The 16,251-nt window shown below is 39.1% G+C and overlaps 1 protein-coding gene across 1 annotated transcript; it reads right to left on the bottom strand.

The window, feature by feature from the left end:
• Nucleotides 1-2,311: 2,311 nt before the first annotated feature.
• Nucleotides 2,312-6,070, bottom strand: tha1 (threonine aldolase 1). The gene is made up of 7 exons (XM_041814862.1): nt 5,717-6,070; nt 4,026-4,109; nt 3,853-3,941; nt 3,584-3,769; nt 3,319-3,456; nt 2,991-3,183; nt 2,312-2,816 (listed from the first exon to the last, which is right to left on the bottom strand). The coding sequence occupies exons 1-7, from the start codon at nt 6,012-6,014 to the stop codon at nt 2,509-2,511; spliced, it is 1,296 nt and encodes a 431-aa protein (XP_041670796.1). The 5' UTR covers nt 6,015-6,070; the 3' UTR covers nt 2,312-2,508.
• Between the last annotated feature and the right edge of the window lie 10,181 nt (nt 6,071-16,251).

The following is a 16,251-nucleotide window of genomic DNA, read 5'->3' as shown; positions in this document are numbered from 1 at the left end:
TTGGAAGTTTGGATCATCCTGTTCTTTCGTAATCGGTAATTATTCACGGGTACGCGCACGTTCGTAGCGACCAGCTGTGGCTTATTTCGGAGTCCTTTGTAGGTTTTTATTTAGTTTTGACTGTGTATGTGTGCTGGATTGCCCTTGATTGTCCTGATCTGGTGCTTTTGGACATGTAGCCGCTTGTAGGCTTCAGTGGAGTAGTTGATTGACTTTGATGAACTTTTCTCTAGTCCGTACGCGTCTCACTTCCCCTTTCTCATCCGAGGATTCAGTACTTCTGTAACCTCCTGCTGCAATGAACACTTACACCTTAATTTTCATTCATTATGTTATATTCAATTAAAAGTGCACTTTAAGTGGAACCTACATCATGTTCTACGAGGTATTTATTGTCCCCTCTAGAAGAAATGGAACGGTTGGCCCAATTCCTTTATTTTTGCTGTAGACTAAAAACATTTGGGTTTGACACAAAAAGATGAGTATGAGACAAGAGATCAACATTTCAGCTTTGATTTTCAGGTATTTACATCTGGATCAGATAAACAACTTAGGAGATAGCTTTATTTGTAACGGAACACCAATGTTTAGGTGAGCAAAACTACTGGAACAGATGGACTTAAAACAGGTTAAAGACTTAATGTTTAGTTGAAAATCCCTTTCTTGCAGTGCATCAAGTCTGTGACCCACCGACATCACCAAACTTTAGCATTTTCTTTGGTAATGCTTTTCCAGGCTTTCACCACGGCCTCTTTCAGTTGTTTATTTTGTGGGTTTACTCCCTTCAGTCTCCTCTTTAGCAGATAAAATGCATGCTCTATAGCAGGGGTTAGCAACTAAGTTTGGCCTCATGCCAAATTTGTTTCTGACCAACTCAATGGGGGGCCAAAATTACATTTTCATTGGGTAAAACCTGTCTTTCCTACTAAAAATTGTTTTTTCCTCATCTATACTATTATAAATGTACAAAAACACAATTTAATAAAGTTACTTATTTAAAATCAACAAATGAATGAATGAATGAATTTGCTACAGGCTGTTATTATGTATTTATTTTATCTTTGAGCCAAGCTTGTTATTTGTTTTAATTCAGTGAACCAGATTTTGCACTTCGTCTGTTACGGTTGCACACAGAGAGCGATTTTTTCTTTTTTTCTCCTTTTTCTCAGAGCACACATGTGCCAATTAAATTCCTACCTCAAGCCTAAAGTCAAGCAGGTGCTGCTTTATTTTATCATATTTTGTCATGACTTTTGAATTAATGTTCTGAAATCTGTGTGGAATTGTTGTTTTTGTGATAGCATATATATATATATATCTATATATATATATAGATATATATATATTGAATCAGTTTTTTAATCAATGTCACCTGGTGGGCCAGGTATTATTGGCGGCGGGCCAATTTTGGCCCACGGGCTGCCAGTTGCCTACCACTGCTCTATAGGGTTTAAGTCTAGAGATTGACTTTGCCAGTCTAAAACCATCCACTTCTTGCCCTTATGAACTCCTGTGTTGCTTAGGCAGTGTGTTTTGGGACATTATCTTGCTGTATGATAAAGGATCTCCCAATCAGTTTGGTTTTATCTCACTTTAAATTGGCAGACAAAATGTTTTTGTAGACTTCTGAGTTAATTTCTGCTGCCATCATGTGTTACATCATCAATGTAGATTAATGAGCCCGTCCCAGAAGAAGCCTTTGTAAACCATGCCATGAGCCATGACATTACCTCCACTGTGTTTCACAGATGAGCTTGTATGTTTGGGATCATGAGCAGATCCTTTCATTCTACAAACTTCAGCCTTTCCATCACTTTGGTAAAAGTCCATCTTTGTCTCATCAGTCCATAAAACTTTCTCCCAGAATTTTTGAGGCTCATCTCTGTACTTTTTGGCAAATTCAAGTCTAGCCTTCCTGTTCTTCTTGCTAATGAGTGGTTTGCATCTGTACTTTTGTTCATTAAGTCTTCTGTGAACAGTAGATGGTGATACCTTTGGTAATTTTGCACATTTCTCTAATTGTAAGACTACTAGCACTAAATCTCAGTTGAATAATGTCAGTCACTTTAAAGGGGTGGATATTTATGCAATCACTTTGTAGAAATCTGTTTTACTTTGACATTAAAGAGATTTTTTTGGGGGGGGGTTGAAAAGACAACTAATTTATTTATGAAATCATTCAAATGGATTAAACATCCATTGCCATGTATTTCAAGAAAATATTAAGTTCTTGAAGAGATCAGGGGGGAGCAAAACATTAAAATCTAGAAAAATATAAAATACTTTAGAAAATAAATAAGTATAGGCAAAGACAGTTCAATAGATTTATTATAATTTTGTTGAGAATTTAAAAAAAATCAGTTGTTATCATTATTAATATAAAGGCTTTTGCAATGAAAAGACAAGAAGTTGTCCAGACTGAGTCCTATTAGGCCCTCTTCCAAGACATTTATGTACATTTTCTGTGATCAGTTCTACTGACTAGACAGCATATCTTGGAAGCTATCTTCACTGGGCCCGGAGCTTTTCCTCTAAGAACTGAGAAGCTACAAATTGCATCTTCTGGATGGCCAGCTGTGTGTCTTCAGGAGAAATATCAAGATGCCACACAGCCCGAACTGAATTTCCATAATGAGGGTACATGAGAACTACTACCCCCTGTCCCAACGCAGCCTCCTCTCCCTCGCCAACCTGACCCATGCGAGCACAGAACTCAGAGGGGCTTAAAGTTGGCTCCTGCAGACGGAAACGCAGGATGTTTGTCTCCACGGCAGCCATGTCGACATCAAAAAGTGGAGGGTCGCAGTTGAGTAACGCTAGGAGAGAGCAGACAAAGAGGACATAAGGGTAATGATGTTCTTTTAATGACAGAATTAGGAATGTGTTTAAGTGTATTTGTATCATTATTGACATGATACTGTATACTTAGATTTTCCCATTTAAATTGGGCAGCTGAATTCTTTGATTTTGGGATAGGCAGTGCTACTCACCTTGAGCAAAAGTTTTTGCATTGCGGTGATCCTCCTCAAGTCTACCTGTCATCTCAAGTAAAGACAGTTTTCCAGCTGCTGCAAGAACACCAACCTGTCGCATCCCTCCACCCAGGGCTTTACGGCAGCGGCGCGCACGGGATATGAAATCTTTGGGTCCAGCCAGCATAGTTCCTACTGGCGCACCCAAACCCTGTCAAGAGTCATGACTTAAGAAAAAGTCTACTAGTCTTCAAGTTCTGCCTCTGTCAACATGTTGACCTTCAAAATGTATACAACCCTAAGTTCTGGCCTATTTTTTGTGTGCTTTTCTGTTTTGCAGTCTCACCTTGGAGAGGCACACACTGACAGTGTCTGTGTGCTGCAGGATAGTAGATGGAGACACTCCCTGTGCCACGGCTGCGTTCATCACTCTGGCTCCATCCATGTGGACAGACAGACCATATCTATCTGCCAGAGCTCGGACCTTTGGGACGAAAACAAACCAGCCAAAGGTGATCAAACACACCAAGAAAAATAATCAGCCTCTGTCACAGGTTGACTTTTTGTTCCCCATCAGTATGAACATTGTCATGAAAAATATGAACACAAACCTCCTGTAGGAAGGTCAGTGGTAGCACACGTCCTCCCTGTATGTTATGGGTGTTTTCCACACATATGAGGCGGGAGCGGGGGTAATGTGGGTCAGGGTAACCGTGGCGGATCTTTGATTCCAGCTGCTCCAAGTCAAATGTTCCATCAGGAAGGGTGGTCACTGTGGTAGCGTGGACACCAGCCAGCTGTGCAAACACACAATGCCCACTGAATACACTGCTGGTGATGGTCTGGCCAGTTTAACTATGCACTGCTCTGATATGCTCACCTGTGCACTCCCTCCTTGTTCATAAATGTGCAAATGGGATAGATCACCAACAATCATCTCATCTCCCCGCTCCCTGCAGTGCACCATCACTGCAACATGAAAAAAGTTCACGACATTTACCATTCTGACCTTGTATTCTTGACTCAGACAGTAATTTTAAATGCTCAGCTCACCTGCAATGAGATTACTCATGGTTCCAGTGGGAACGAACAGCGCGGCCTCCATCCCGAACATGTCAGCAGCAGCTTCCTGTAACTCTGCAGACATTTAGTCAAATATGTGACCTTAATGACAACTCTGTGTTAACGTGCACGCAAGTCATTGTCAGTTTTAGTATATTTTCCTTGTGAATTATAATTGAACACTTGAGCTTCATTTAACATAAACTCCTAAATCTTGGTTTTAATTCTCTCAACCAATAGGCTGTAACTTAAAGTTTATTTTTGATTGAAATTGAATTTCTGCTTATTGATATTACCTAAATAAGTTGTATTGATCTAAAACACTCAGTAAAGGACACTCAAATCATACGTCATTGTAATTTTATTTGCAATGAATAATAATTTTTAAGGGTTTTATAAATTAGCATAGTGCAATATGCAGAATCAAATGCTTGTATCACTTCTAGTGTTTTCCTTCCTCATATTTATGCTTTTACTTTCCTATTTTCTTTGTAATTTGAGCTCTAAATGTTTTTACTTCTTATTGCTTCTCTTTTAATTACTTCTTAAAACTTTGGTCCTCTTGGTCTCAGGTTTTGTAGTTAGGTTCCTGTGTTGGCTGGGTTCTTATGATGGCATGCAATATCATTGTTCTTGTGATGTTAAAGTACTAATGATGTCCACGTAATAATGTTCTGTGGGTTTAAATTTTAGGTCGAGAATTTGTTGATTATAAGTCTTTTATCTTTAGGGTTCTTCTTGATGTTTGGGTGTCTGATGTTTTGCTGTCTTATTCTTTTTTTTGTTTTGTTTTGTTTTAAGGCACTTTGCAATCCCTTGTTTTTAAAGGGCTATACAAATAACGTTATTACTATTATTATCAACAATTTGGTTGGTGATACTGCATCATTTCATATACACCATAACATAAATTTAATTTAAATGAAAAATATATTTTTTATTATTGAAAGAAAAGTTTGATACACCCTGCTTTGACAGCTCATTAAGGATCTGTCTGATGGTAAATATATTTAAAAAAAATAAATATAGCAGTCATTTTTTTGTTGAAGATTTAACACTCCTTGGAGGAGGCGTTATGTATACTTCTGACAGTTTTGCTAGAATTGAATAATGTTTCAATACACATTGATCCATTGATCCATCTGCATTGATCCAGATTGTTTTTTTTACTTCAATTATGCTTTTTTTGTAACTTATGGAAATATCATGTTTTTCTTTATTGAAATATATTATCTCCAAAACTTTGTGGTCAGATAAAATCTGCTCAGTGGCCGGTCTATATGACATACCTGATATAAAACATTAATGTTATATCATAAAGCATGAGTCTTTACTGCCTGTGGTGCCTGTGGCAGAGCAGTGTAGGGAAAGAAAACATCCCTAGAGAGACGTACAAAAGAGTTGGCTCTTTGAATCGGCTCGTTCGCAAACAACTCATAGTTCTGACCTAGTAATCTGATTGGATAAGAAGCATTCAATGAGTGCTAATATAGAGTTCAACATCACTAAGACTGGCACTACATGTATCACAATGCCTCAGCCTGGAGTAGTGAATACAGTTAACATGAATAAATCCACTCGTTTAATAATTAAAATTTATAACCAAACACTTGTTGTAGACGTGATTTTTCCATATTAGAAATAACTCTCTCACTACTGTGGTATTACTGTTCCAGTCTAACCGTTGACAGTCGGGTCCTCTCCCATCACGTCATCGCCGACCACGGCCTCAGCTATGGCCGTCCTCATCGCCGCCCCTGGCCTCGTCACTGTGTCGCTGCGGAGGTCCACCACCCGGACGTGGGCCGCGCCTCCCTGGTCCGGGTACCTGGGTTTCTTGGTGTTGTAGTATCCCCTAAAGGAGCTCCGTCCCAGCACTGCGGCCGCTGCAGGTCGTCCTCTGAGCGGTTTGCATGACGAAGTGACGCCATGTTCAAAAAGTTTAAACAGAAACCTGCTGGAGAGTGTTTTCAGTGCCATGATGCTCTCCTTTCAGCCATGCTCATAGGTGTTGTTTGTATTGAACTTTGGATCGTTCTCTTGTAATCGGTAATCATCCACTGCAAGGAAAGTTAATCGATTACCTATCAGCAACATGTGCAAAGCACTGTTAACCTCTAGGTGGCGCCATTTTCAAACAAAGCTAATAAAAGGAGTACATGAGAAGATCAGTGTACAACTTACAGATGTGAATGAGCAAGATTTAAGCTTAAAGCAATACTGCCCCATGAAAATGTAATTTACATTGGGGTCATACTGCATTTGAGAAGAGCAAGTACATTTGTGGCAAAAAGATAAAATCCAGAATCAAATAGACTTTAAGAGGAGATTTCTTGCCTGGTAATTGTATTTGTTTATTCTATACTTGTATTTTGGTGTGTCCTCTGGAGCATCAACTTGTTTGATGTAATACCAAAAGCAACAAAAATCTGACATACGTTTATTTGGAGAGGTTAGGACAGTGGACAGCAATGGAAATCATGGAAATAGATTGGGGAAGGACTTGTGGAAGCAGAGCAAGATGTTGTAACCCAGACTGCCTGTCTGGAGGACTAGTTTTTGGACATGGAGCTCAAACTCACTGCAGCACCGCGATCAAAATAGTTCGGACAATTGTTCTCTCTTTTGTACCAGCGGATTTGAAGCATGGGTGTAAAGCACAACTCTCCAATTAGCCTGTCCTAAGGGCCAAATTGCATCAAGAATATCAAGCTGAGTGCTGAAACATCTGCTAATTTGCTTGAGCTGTACAAATCAAAGTTGTAGATGCTACTGTTTCTTTTGATTCCTATTATTTTAGGCTTCTATTAAGTTACAGAGGAAGTGTAGTCTTTCAAAAATCTCACTAAGGTACTTAAGAAATGTAATAAAATGATTTTTTTTTTTGAAAAAAGATGCTACTCTTACTCTTTGCATAAAACAAATGTAATTCTGTGTAAAATTACAACAAGGGAGCATTTGGGCCAGATGGTTAGCACTGGCTGTCCAGAACTGTCAAATAAGGATAGAAATAAGGTTGAATATGTTTCTCTAAATGTCTACAGACATTCGGAGAAAAATATAGTTTCTGGTGCACGCAGACATTTTTTGATGTCATGCGATCTGGTGTGCATCATGTAGTTTTCCAAGAAAGTTTCTCGTGCTCACCAGAAATGATCTTGTGAGCACAAGAAATTTTTGCATAACTTTCAGATCTACATGGAAAACTATCTTGTGCACACCAGAAACTAAGAAAAGAAAAGGTTTCTCATGATCCCAAGACAGTATTACATGTGCATCTCTGTGCAAACCTGTCTTCTGCCTTTGCTTTTTATGAGCACACCCAATATGCTCTTGTTTTCTTACAAGCAGGGCTTAGTTTCTTGTGTGCAAACTGAAACTTACTGTTTTTTTTCAGTCCATGTCTCTTCATCAGAGGTGGGAAAAGTACATGACTATTGTAAAATATACTTAAGCATAAGTAATGCTCTATTAATATACTTAAGTAAAAATAAAAAGTATTCAATTTAAAGTTTACTTTAGGCACTGAGTAGCTACAGAGGAGTTTAATGGTAAAATTGGATCTCTATTGGTAGTGTTAATTCAACTCATATAGAGTTAAACTGAACATTTTAAAATTGTGTATATTGTAATTTAATTACACATGGTTAAACTACACTTTTGAAAGTTTTTAATATTTTACAATATGATAGAGCTGCAGGAACTCTTGTAAATCTGTGGCAAGGTGGGTCTCCTCTGGCAAGAACAAAGCAGAGAGTCAACCTCATAGTAAGTCAATGCATACTGATGAAGAATACACACTATGCTTAAGAGCACTTAAAATCACAGGCACGACCTCTAACTCAGTGGATAACTTCACCCATGATGCAAATGTGTCAGACACCAAAAAACAAACAAAACAAACAAACAAACAAAAACAACAAAAACATGGCCAAGAGAACCCCAGCAGGGGTCACTGTACTACAGGCAACATCGAAAACACATCTTAACACTCTGCCCAAGGGCATGATGGGGAATTCCACACACACAGCCCCCAGATTTGATATCTCAGTGGACGGGACTTTGATTGGTTCATTCTCCAGAGCTTAAACTAACACTTGGCGATCAACACTGTCAAACAACTGAAGATCATTTTATACAGAATGGAGTTAGAATGACCTTTGAGAGTTAAAATCAACGCTAAGACGTTTAACCCTGAGATATCAACTCTCCAGTTTTTGCTATTATGTGATGTGGAATCATTCTCTCTATGTGCTACTGTGTAGTCAACAGAAGTGGAATAAGTAAAAGAGTACTGTACTCAAATAAAAGTGCAGATACTCTTGTACTTAAGTAGAAGTGAAAGTACTGATTTAAAGAAACACTTTATTACACTAAGTTGAGTAAATATAATCAGTGACTTTCCAACCCTGCTCTTTACACATAAACTACGATGGTAGTTCATTAGTAAGTTAAATAAAAAGTAGATTTAAAGTCCTATAAACTACACAGTGTGACAACAGTTTATTTCTATTTTACCTTGTTCATATGTAGTGTAGAGCTGCTTGCATCATTAAATCACAAAAAAATGCACATAAAACAACTCTCATAAAGAGAGCAAAGTAAAGCATTTCATTCATGTTGAAGATGGAACATTTAGCTCTATCACAATGGAGTGTAACACTTTTCTCTTAAGATATCTATTCTTACACCTTTATTTGCATTCATAATATGTTATAATTAATCTAAATTATACTGTAAGTATAACTCTAATCATGTCCTGCATAAGCTGAGGCATGCATTTTTAAATAACTCCATTCATCATTGTGCGTTCAAGACTTCCTGTGCCAGCACTAAGTACAAAGTGTTTTCTCTGTGTTACGGTCATGGATGTTCTGAAATAACTTTGACACCCTGAAATTCTTCAGGGGTCATGAACCAGATTTGGCTTGACCTTTTATCCCTGTGCTCAGCTGCAGAGCTAGTTCTACCTTCCTGTCAGCAATCATGCTTTTATTTTACTGCTGCAAAGAGAGAGACATGCCTGACCCCCTCCCCCATTAAACAGAAATATATACTTGTACACAAATGGTCTAGCTATGTGCTCAGAACCAAACTGAACTGGTTTTATCCAACCCTCTATTTTTATCAGCAATAAAGCCCCAGGTTGCTCATGCCTCTGGGTCTAAGTCAATATTTAGAGGTAAAGGCTTGTGGGAATTTATCTGCCACAGACTGAGATTAGGCTTCCAGGGAGATCCACTCATTACAAAACAACTCCCTCCTTCCCTAGACAGTTTTTTCTTTCTGACCCACAAATGTTACAACTACATTCACAACACCAGCACCCCCTCCTTTAACCCTCCCTTTACACACATTTCCCACTCATGTGCATGCTCATGCTGTCTTATCTGATTTTAATCACTCGATAAAAGGCCCAGAGTGTGTTATCAGGACCGCACCATGCTGTAGTTAAAGTTGATATTGCCAGTAACAGAGACAGGTTTTATGAGCCATAACAAGTCATCATTAAAAGTCATTAGCAAACATCAGCATCGTAAAAAGGCCACAGTCGGTCTCGAGAGTCCCACAAGAGCTGCGAACAGAGAGGGATAAAGATACTTCTGTGAGATAGAGGGAGCGGCGATGGAGGAGTGTGATAAGACAGAGAGAGAAGGAGTTTTTCCGGGATCCCTGTTGGCACTGTAACCTCACACTTTTTTGTCTGTGTGTGAGTGCACGCTTTGTGCCTCTGCATGTGTGTTTTGTTTCTCTCAAATGCCTCCCAGCATTCCTTGCCTGTGTTGTGGAGGGTTGAGTGTTGTTTTGGAGAAAATATTGAATTAAGAAAAAGAGGCAGAGAGGGAGAAATGAAGGAGAGGGAGAAATATTGACTCCTTCTGGGAAGGAGCGAGGCGGCAACGCCTTTCCAATAACCATAAACCCACTGGGCTGAAAATAGACAGGCCGAATGAATAAACGAATGTGTTCATCCCACATGAGCTCTTCTCTTTCACAGACGGAGGGGTATGGAGGTGACCCCCCCCCCCCCTTTCTTCTCCCCCCTCTCTCTCTCTCCTCTTTCACTGAAGCCATCATTTCTTCACCATGACGAGAGATATTAACCGGAACAAAACAGGTGTTTATGGGAAGTCCTCCCCTGAATGCGGTATTTCATGCGCACCACTTTTGTGTGCAGCATGAAGGTGTCGACATCAGTGACTGAGAAACAAGAGAAACATCTGTTAAACATTTCACACAAACCCCCCTTCATATGTCATGGACCATGTGGACATGCTTTACTTCACACATGCACCAGTGGGATGTAGGGGGGCTCAATGGTGTAAATTCTTTAAGAGCAACATGAAAGTCCTATATGTGTGATTTCAGCCCTTTAAATTGGAGCTTCTTTTTATATGAAAGAAACTTAAACATGATGTAACCCAACCACTCTTTTGGTTTAGATCCATAACAAGAAAAGTTGGTGGGAAACAACATTTTACCCATAATTAATTGCTGATTATCTCGTGCCAAAACTAAAAAGAAATGTAACCAATTTCCTGTTTAGGCATGCTACAATATTTTTGTCTGCAGGGATTTTTTTTTTTCAATCAGCCTAAGTGATTATGGCAAAATGCAAAAGTGCTTTAACTGCAGTTCCTTGAGTGGCCACTTGAGGCTGTTCTCCAAAGCTAGTCAATCCCAAGCAGCGCCTGCAACGTCTGTGGTTGAAAAATGACAAGACAGTCTGGTTGCAGATCTCAAACTGGCCCTTGGAGACCACTACAGTGAGACGTACCTCTGTCAGAATGGAAACACAAGCTGAAACTTTAAGAATAACGTTGGATTTAACTTGTGGTTAGGTTTAGGATAAAGGTTAAGGTAATGGTTAGGCTACCAAAAGTTAAAAGACAAATACCTGACCTGCAAAACCTAAATAAAAAACATTTAATAAAGCCAAGTAAAAAGTCTGATTACAGGAAAAAGCTGGTCCTTCATGATAACACTCAAATGCAGCTTACATAGCTAAGGCTAAAGCTAATGACACTATGTTAGCTACGTAAATAACATAGCTACCTAGGTAACATATCTAAAGCCAACAAGGCTGGGCTAGCTATGGAAATTACGCAGGTAATGTAGCTTAGAACTAACGTAGCTAAAGCAAACAAAGCTATGTTTACTGCATTAGATTATACTACATTTGCTATATCTAGACCTAAATCCAAGGAACCCAAATTAACTCCAGTGGTAAAATGTCAAATGTCACAGCAGAAAAAAACATGTCTATCGCTAAGGTCAAACAGCATTTTTAACAAATGAGGTGATTCATAGCAGCAACTTCTGGTAGCAGTCCCTGCTATTATTAAGCCGTCTTTGACCTAACTGCTCAATGACAATGATAAACTTTTCATGTCCCATCACAACTCTAAAAATGACAGACTTCTCTGGCTTTGAAAGCTGTTGGAAATAGCTAGGTGGCGTAAGCATTTCCCAACATTATCACTGGGCTTTACAACACCTCTTCAGCAACAGTGAGTGATGCCATTAAGACCAATTCATCATTTACACAGTCTGTGGCTTAAAGTTAGAAGTTATTGGGTGCTGTCTGCTTGGTGTCAACTTGCTAATTCTGTAGTTGTAGCATCAATGCCTATTGGTGATTTGTTTTTCCAGGATGTGGGCAGGTTAGAGATTGAGCTGCACGTCTGCACTGTTTCTAAAGCTCTCTCTACTTTTAGTTTTTATGACTCCAGCTACAACCACAAATAGAATCTTATTCTATTGGAAACATTGTCTTCAAACTGTTTATTGGCTAGCTTTGTATAAGCATCAGGCACAAACTGTCTAGTTCAATAGCTTAGCATGTGCCAACCCCACATACTTCTCAAGTATATCCTTATTGTCCAAATATTCCCCTTTTGGTTCTGTAAATGAACATATTTGTGGCAATTATGCGAAGTCAAGGCTTCATATTGGTGGTCCACCAACCCGCGTCTGATGTCAAAGTGGTTACAGTCACTTTTTATATCGGGTTAATGATTCAGCCTCAACACCATTAGTGAGTCTGGCTATTAATGTTTTGGCAAACAAAGCTTAGTTCAGCAAAAGTCTCTCCAGTTAATCTTGAAGATGTTTAACAGGTCTGAGGTCAGGGTCCTGCTCAGAGCCAGACCAGTCAAATTCCCCCACACCAGTCTTAAAAAAAGCATGTCTTAACAGAGCCTTGTTTAGAAAATGTGGGCATTATTATGTGGAAATAAGAGAGCAGGTTTCCAAAATGGTTGCTCCAAATTTGATTGATGGATTTCCCAAGCCTTGTTTAAACAGTTTGTTTTCTGCCGTTATGCAGAAGCTGTTATTCTGGCTGTTCAACATGAGTCTAGATCTGCTCAAGGTTTCTGCCCGCTAAAGGAAGTTTTATGTTTCCCTCTGTTGCTTTGCCAAATGTTGCCAAGTGCTGAGCTAATCAGCACTTGGCAACAATTCACTAATCATAGTGGATTATCACGGATATTTATGAATAATACAACAGAGACAATCTGGATATGAGGGTGTAACAAGCTTTAGGCTATAAAGGAGGAGGCTGGGGTGGAGAGGGTTAAGCTTTGCCAGCAGCGGTAGCAGCATGGTGCATCAGCACTTAAGCAAGCAGGAATTAATGAGACGTACATCATATTTAAACACACCTCTCTGTTGAGGGAAAGATCTGTGATTGGCTGTGGGAGCTGGGAGCAATAATTAGAATCCTGTATGAACTAATGCTAGGCTTCATTTATTAATAAGTGCTGTACAAGTGCAAAGGATTGATTGATAATCCACTCCAATGACTTGATTATTAAACCCTTTTCTTTGGTCTTCATAGTTTACTTAAATCAAACTTTTCATCATAATCTGTTGATCTAAAAGTACTCTGCTGCATGTTGATTTTGCCAAAGCATTGCAGATTGGGGTGTTGCTTTTTGTCCATTTCGACTGGTTTGTGTTTTTTGATATGATATTTTTGTGTTTCCACTCAAATTCTATTAAAGAAAATGGAATTTTTCATGTGATCCTTCAAGCTTTGAAAAATGATATTTGCAGAACAGCGTCAGTCGTTTCCACAAAACTTGCTTTGAACCGTTTTTATTGGAATCATTATATCTGAAATGAATACTTCCACTGAAAACTAACAGCAAAGTCTGCAGAGAGCAGAAGCCAGAAAATTGCCTCTGAAAAAAACAAGAGGCTTTTAAAATGTTTTGATATTTGAAAGGAAATTAAATTCACTTCCAGAGGCTAACTTCTGCACATAAATGATAAATATTATTGAATGTGTGATTTGGGTGAACTCTTGTTGAAAGCATTGTGGTAGAAAATAGTCGCTGTTTGTTAGGTTGAGTTAACCAGACCATCAAGATTACCCTCCATAGTAATCAACTGTAACCACTATCGTCTGTTTGTTGTTATTCATTCATGGACCCAACAACTTCTTCTCTCAGTTAATTCTCATTTTCTTCATTCAACTATAATTACAGACCACCATCAGCTCATACATTTTCACTTCCCAGAAGAGTTACATCTGTCTCCTTTTTACATCCTATCTGCTCCATTCATAAACCAGACCTTCAATTCACCCTCGCAGCAATCCTGTCAACCCCCTGACCCTCATTCACTCCTCCTCCTCTTCCTCCTCCTCTTCATCCTCCTTTCCCACATTGCCCACTCCTCTCTCTCTCTCTGGGAAGTCATGTGACTTCTCTGAAGCTGGGCCCTATAAACCAGCAGTACATGGGGGGCTCAGTCTATACAGCTCTCTGATTGGCTCTTGCATTCAGATGCTGTTCACTGCTTGGTGCACACACACACACACACACACACACATACACACAGCAGACCCCCTGTTTTCTTTCTGGAACAAATGTGATCCTTGCTTTAAAAAACACAAACAGGAGCTGTGTATGTTTGAGCTTAAGTGCCACATTTTGCAGGAAAGGAGTATTTCCTCAAAGCAGTAGCTAGTCCTTAATGAATGTGACGTGCTCACAAGGGGAAATCTCTTCAGTTTGCACACTTTAAGCCTGAGAAGTACCATTTGTTTTATAGTGGGAAGGAGGGTGCGTGCTGTGGTGGGTCAATGACTGAGTGGACCTAGTCCAGAGGGCTCAGCATCAAGACTTGTTTAATCCAATCAGATCCTTGTTGAGACGTAACAGAGCACCTTGTCAGTTATTGGCAGAAAAGTGCCACCATTTGTATTCAGCAGGGTTCAGTTTGAAGTTTAGTCTTCTTTTGTTTTTAGTTTGTGGTGAAATCCTTGTAAACGCTGATATATCACTAAGGGAAAAAAATAAAGAACAGTTTAATTAGTTTTTAGCTGAGATTTTAATTCCTGCTGGTACTGTAGGCAATCGGGAAAGGAAAATGGTTATTCTAATGAGAAAATTCATCAAGAAATGCTTTTATGATCTTGGTTAGTTCCGTATTATGCTACCAAAGTATAGAAGCGCTAAGCAGACATGCACAGACACATTTTGTTTTCCTTTGATTATGAGCTACTTCAAGTTTCTCAAGTTTATCTTGAGTTAACAATTTTGTTTATCCCATGGTAACGTGACCATAAAATCAGCGGCTATACTTTTGAATCTGATATCACGTAGTCTGTTCGGTCTGGCCCCACAGTTGCCTGGACCGCAAAAGAGGCACACTACTCACTGGATGTGATTGCTAAATAAATAGCAAAAGTGGGGTTTGGGACTCCCAGGGGGGTCGCGAGTTGCCTTCCAAAAAACAGAGAGTTGGTCAGTTAATGCTTTTTGTTGAAATATATGCATAAAATTGTTTCAGTTTATAAAAACAACATGGTAGGTTGTTGAGATTTATGCTAAAATTAAAGTAATGTTTAAAAACTCTTTAAATTCAAGTCTGCACATAACATTCTTGTATGTGCATACTGTGTTCAACTATGCTGCAACCACCCTTGGAGACAGTAGAGTCCCCGGTCTCCATCACCGTTATTTTGCGGACTGAAAGTTTGAGAAACCCCTGCTGTACAAATCACCTGCAGTAATCTGTGTAGTGCACATTTTGTCCATGGAAAGTTTACAGATATTGTAATGTCTGTATTAGATGCCTGCAAATGATTTTTTTGAGGTGTATTTTTCATAGTAACGTGTAACTAAGGTTACACGTTACTATGAAAAATAATGCTAATGCTAGCTAACATCAATATTGTGGTTCAAAACGTGACCCTAATTACTGAGGACTTTCAACTGAATGTTTGAGCTTAAGTGCTATTCATTCATAATGATAGCTATTAACAGGGTCGCTTGTTCCTACCCATGCAGTGTTTATTTATTATTATTATGAAGGGTTTATTCACTGAGGTGAAGGAAAAAAAGTGCGTAGAGCTTAACAACATAATCTTTTTTCTCTTCTGCTCTCTGTCTGTCTGTAATAGACACTTACAGTGCCATTAAAAAGTACCTGCCCCCTCTTTGATTCCTGATATTTTTGCATATGTATCACACAGGAATCAGAGAGGGGGCAAATACTTCTGTGTCACTGTGTCACTTAAAGTGCTTCTCCCTACCTGGAAATGGCCATCGCAGTATTCTATCGTGCTGCGTGTTCAGTCAGCTCTGCACTCCTGCTGTTTTGTTCTCACTCACAGCCATCTGAACAACAAGGTCTTGCCTACATTAGAGCTCAGCAACCAACCAATTGACCAGCCAACTGGAAGGTGCCAGCCTTACTGTACAGCATACCACCATTTTCTTCAAATGCACTACCATGACTTAATGAGGGAGAAAAGCTGTTAAAAGGTACTATACATCCAGTCATTCATTTTGTATTGCAAGGGGCTACATGCAGTACAGAATGAATGTACAGTGGCTGATGATGGCTGCACTTGCAGAAGACTGCATGCCTTTGCATTTACTACTGGTAAATGCATTTGTTTATGGAATGCAGCCAGTTTAATAGATGAAAAAATAAACATTGTCTCATGCAGACAAATTTACAGTAATTTTAATCCCTCTCCAGAAATCCTTCTGTCAACAGAAATCTTTTTCTCTGAGAAACTAGCATTGTAATCCAGAGACTAATACGTCAAAGTCTCAAGAAAACAACCAAAATGTACTTAATATCACAAGAAATTGGGTAAAATTAGATCACACACTCATTAGTTACCTTGACTTTTTTAGATAAATAGCATGTTTATCAGTGTGACTGTGTGTGTGAGTATTGGCATGATATCAGA

This window comes from Cheilinus undulatus, linkage group 20 (genome assembly GCF_018320785.1).
Source record: "Cheilinus undulatus linkage group 20, ASM1832078v1, whole genome shotgun sequence".
Taxonomy (NCBI): Eukaryota; Metazoa; Chordata; class Actinopteri; order Labriformes; family Labridae; genus Cheilinus; species Cheilinus undulatus.
This window is presented reverse-complemented; position numbering and strand designations above follow the sequence as displayed.

Bases quoted from the DNA above. Each gene is read 5' to 3' on its own strand.
- tha1 (XM_041814862.1), bottom strand. From the start codon at position 6,014: ATGGCACTGAAAACACTCTCCAGCAGGTTTCTGTTTAAACTTTTTGAA. The intron at 3,457-3,583 runs GTTTGTGTTCAT...TTCGTCCCAAAG, and splicing joins CACTGACCTTCCTACAGGAG to GTCCGAGCTCTGGCAGATAG. The intron at 3,184-3,318 runs GTGAGACTGCAA...GACTCTTGACAG, and splicing joins TCAGTGTGTGCCTCTCCAAG to GGTTTGGGTGCGCCAGTAGG.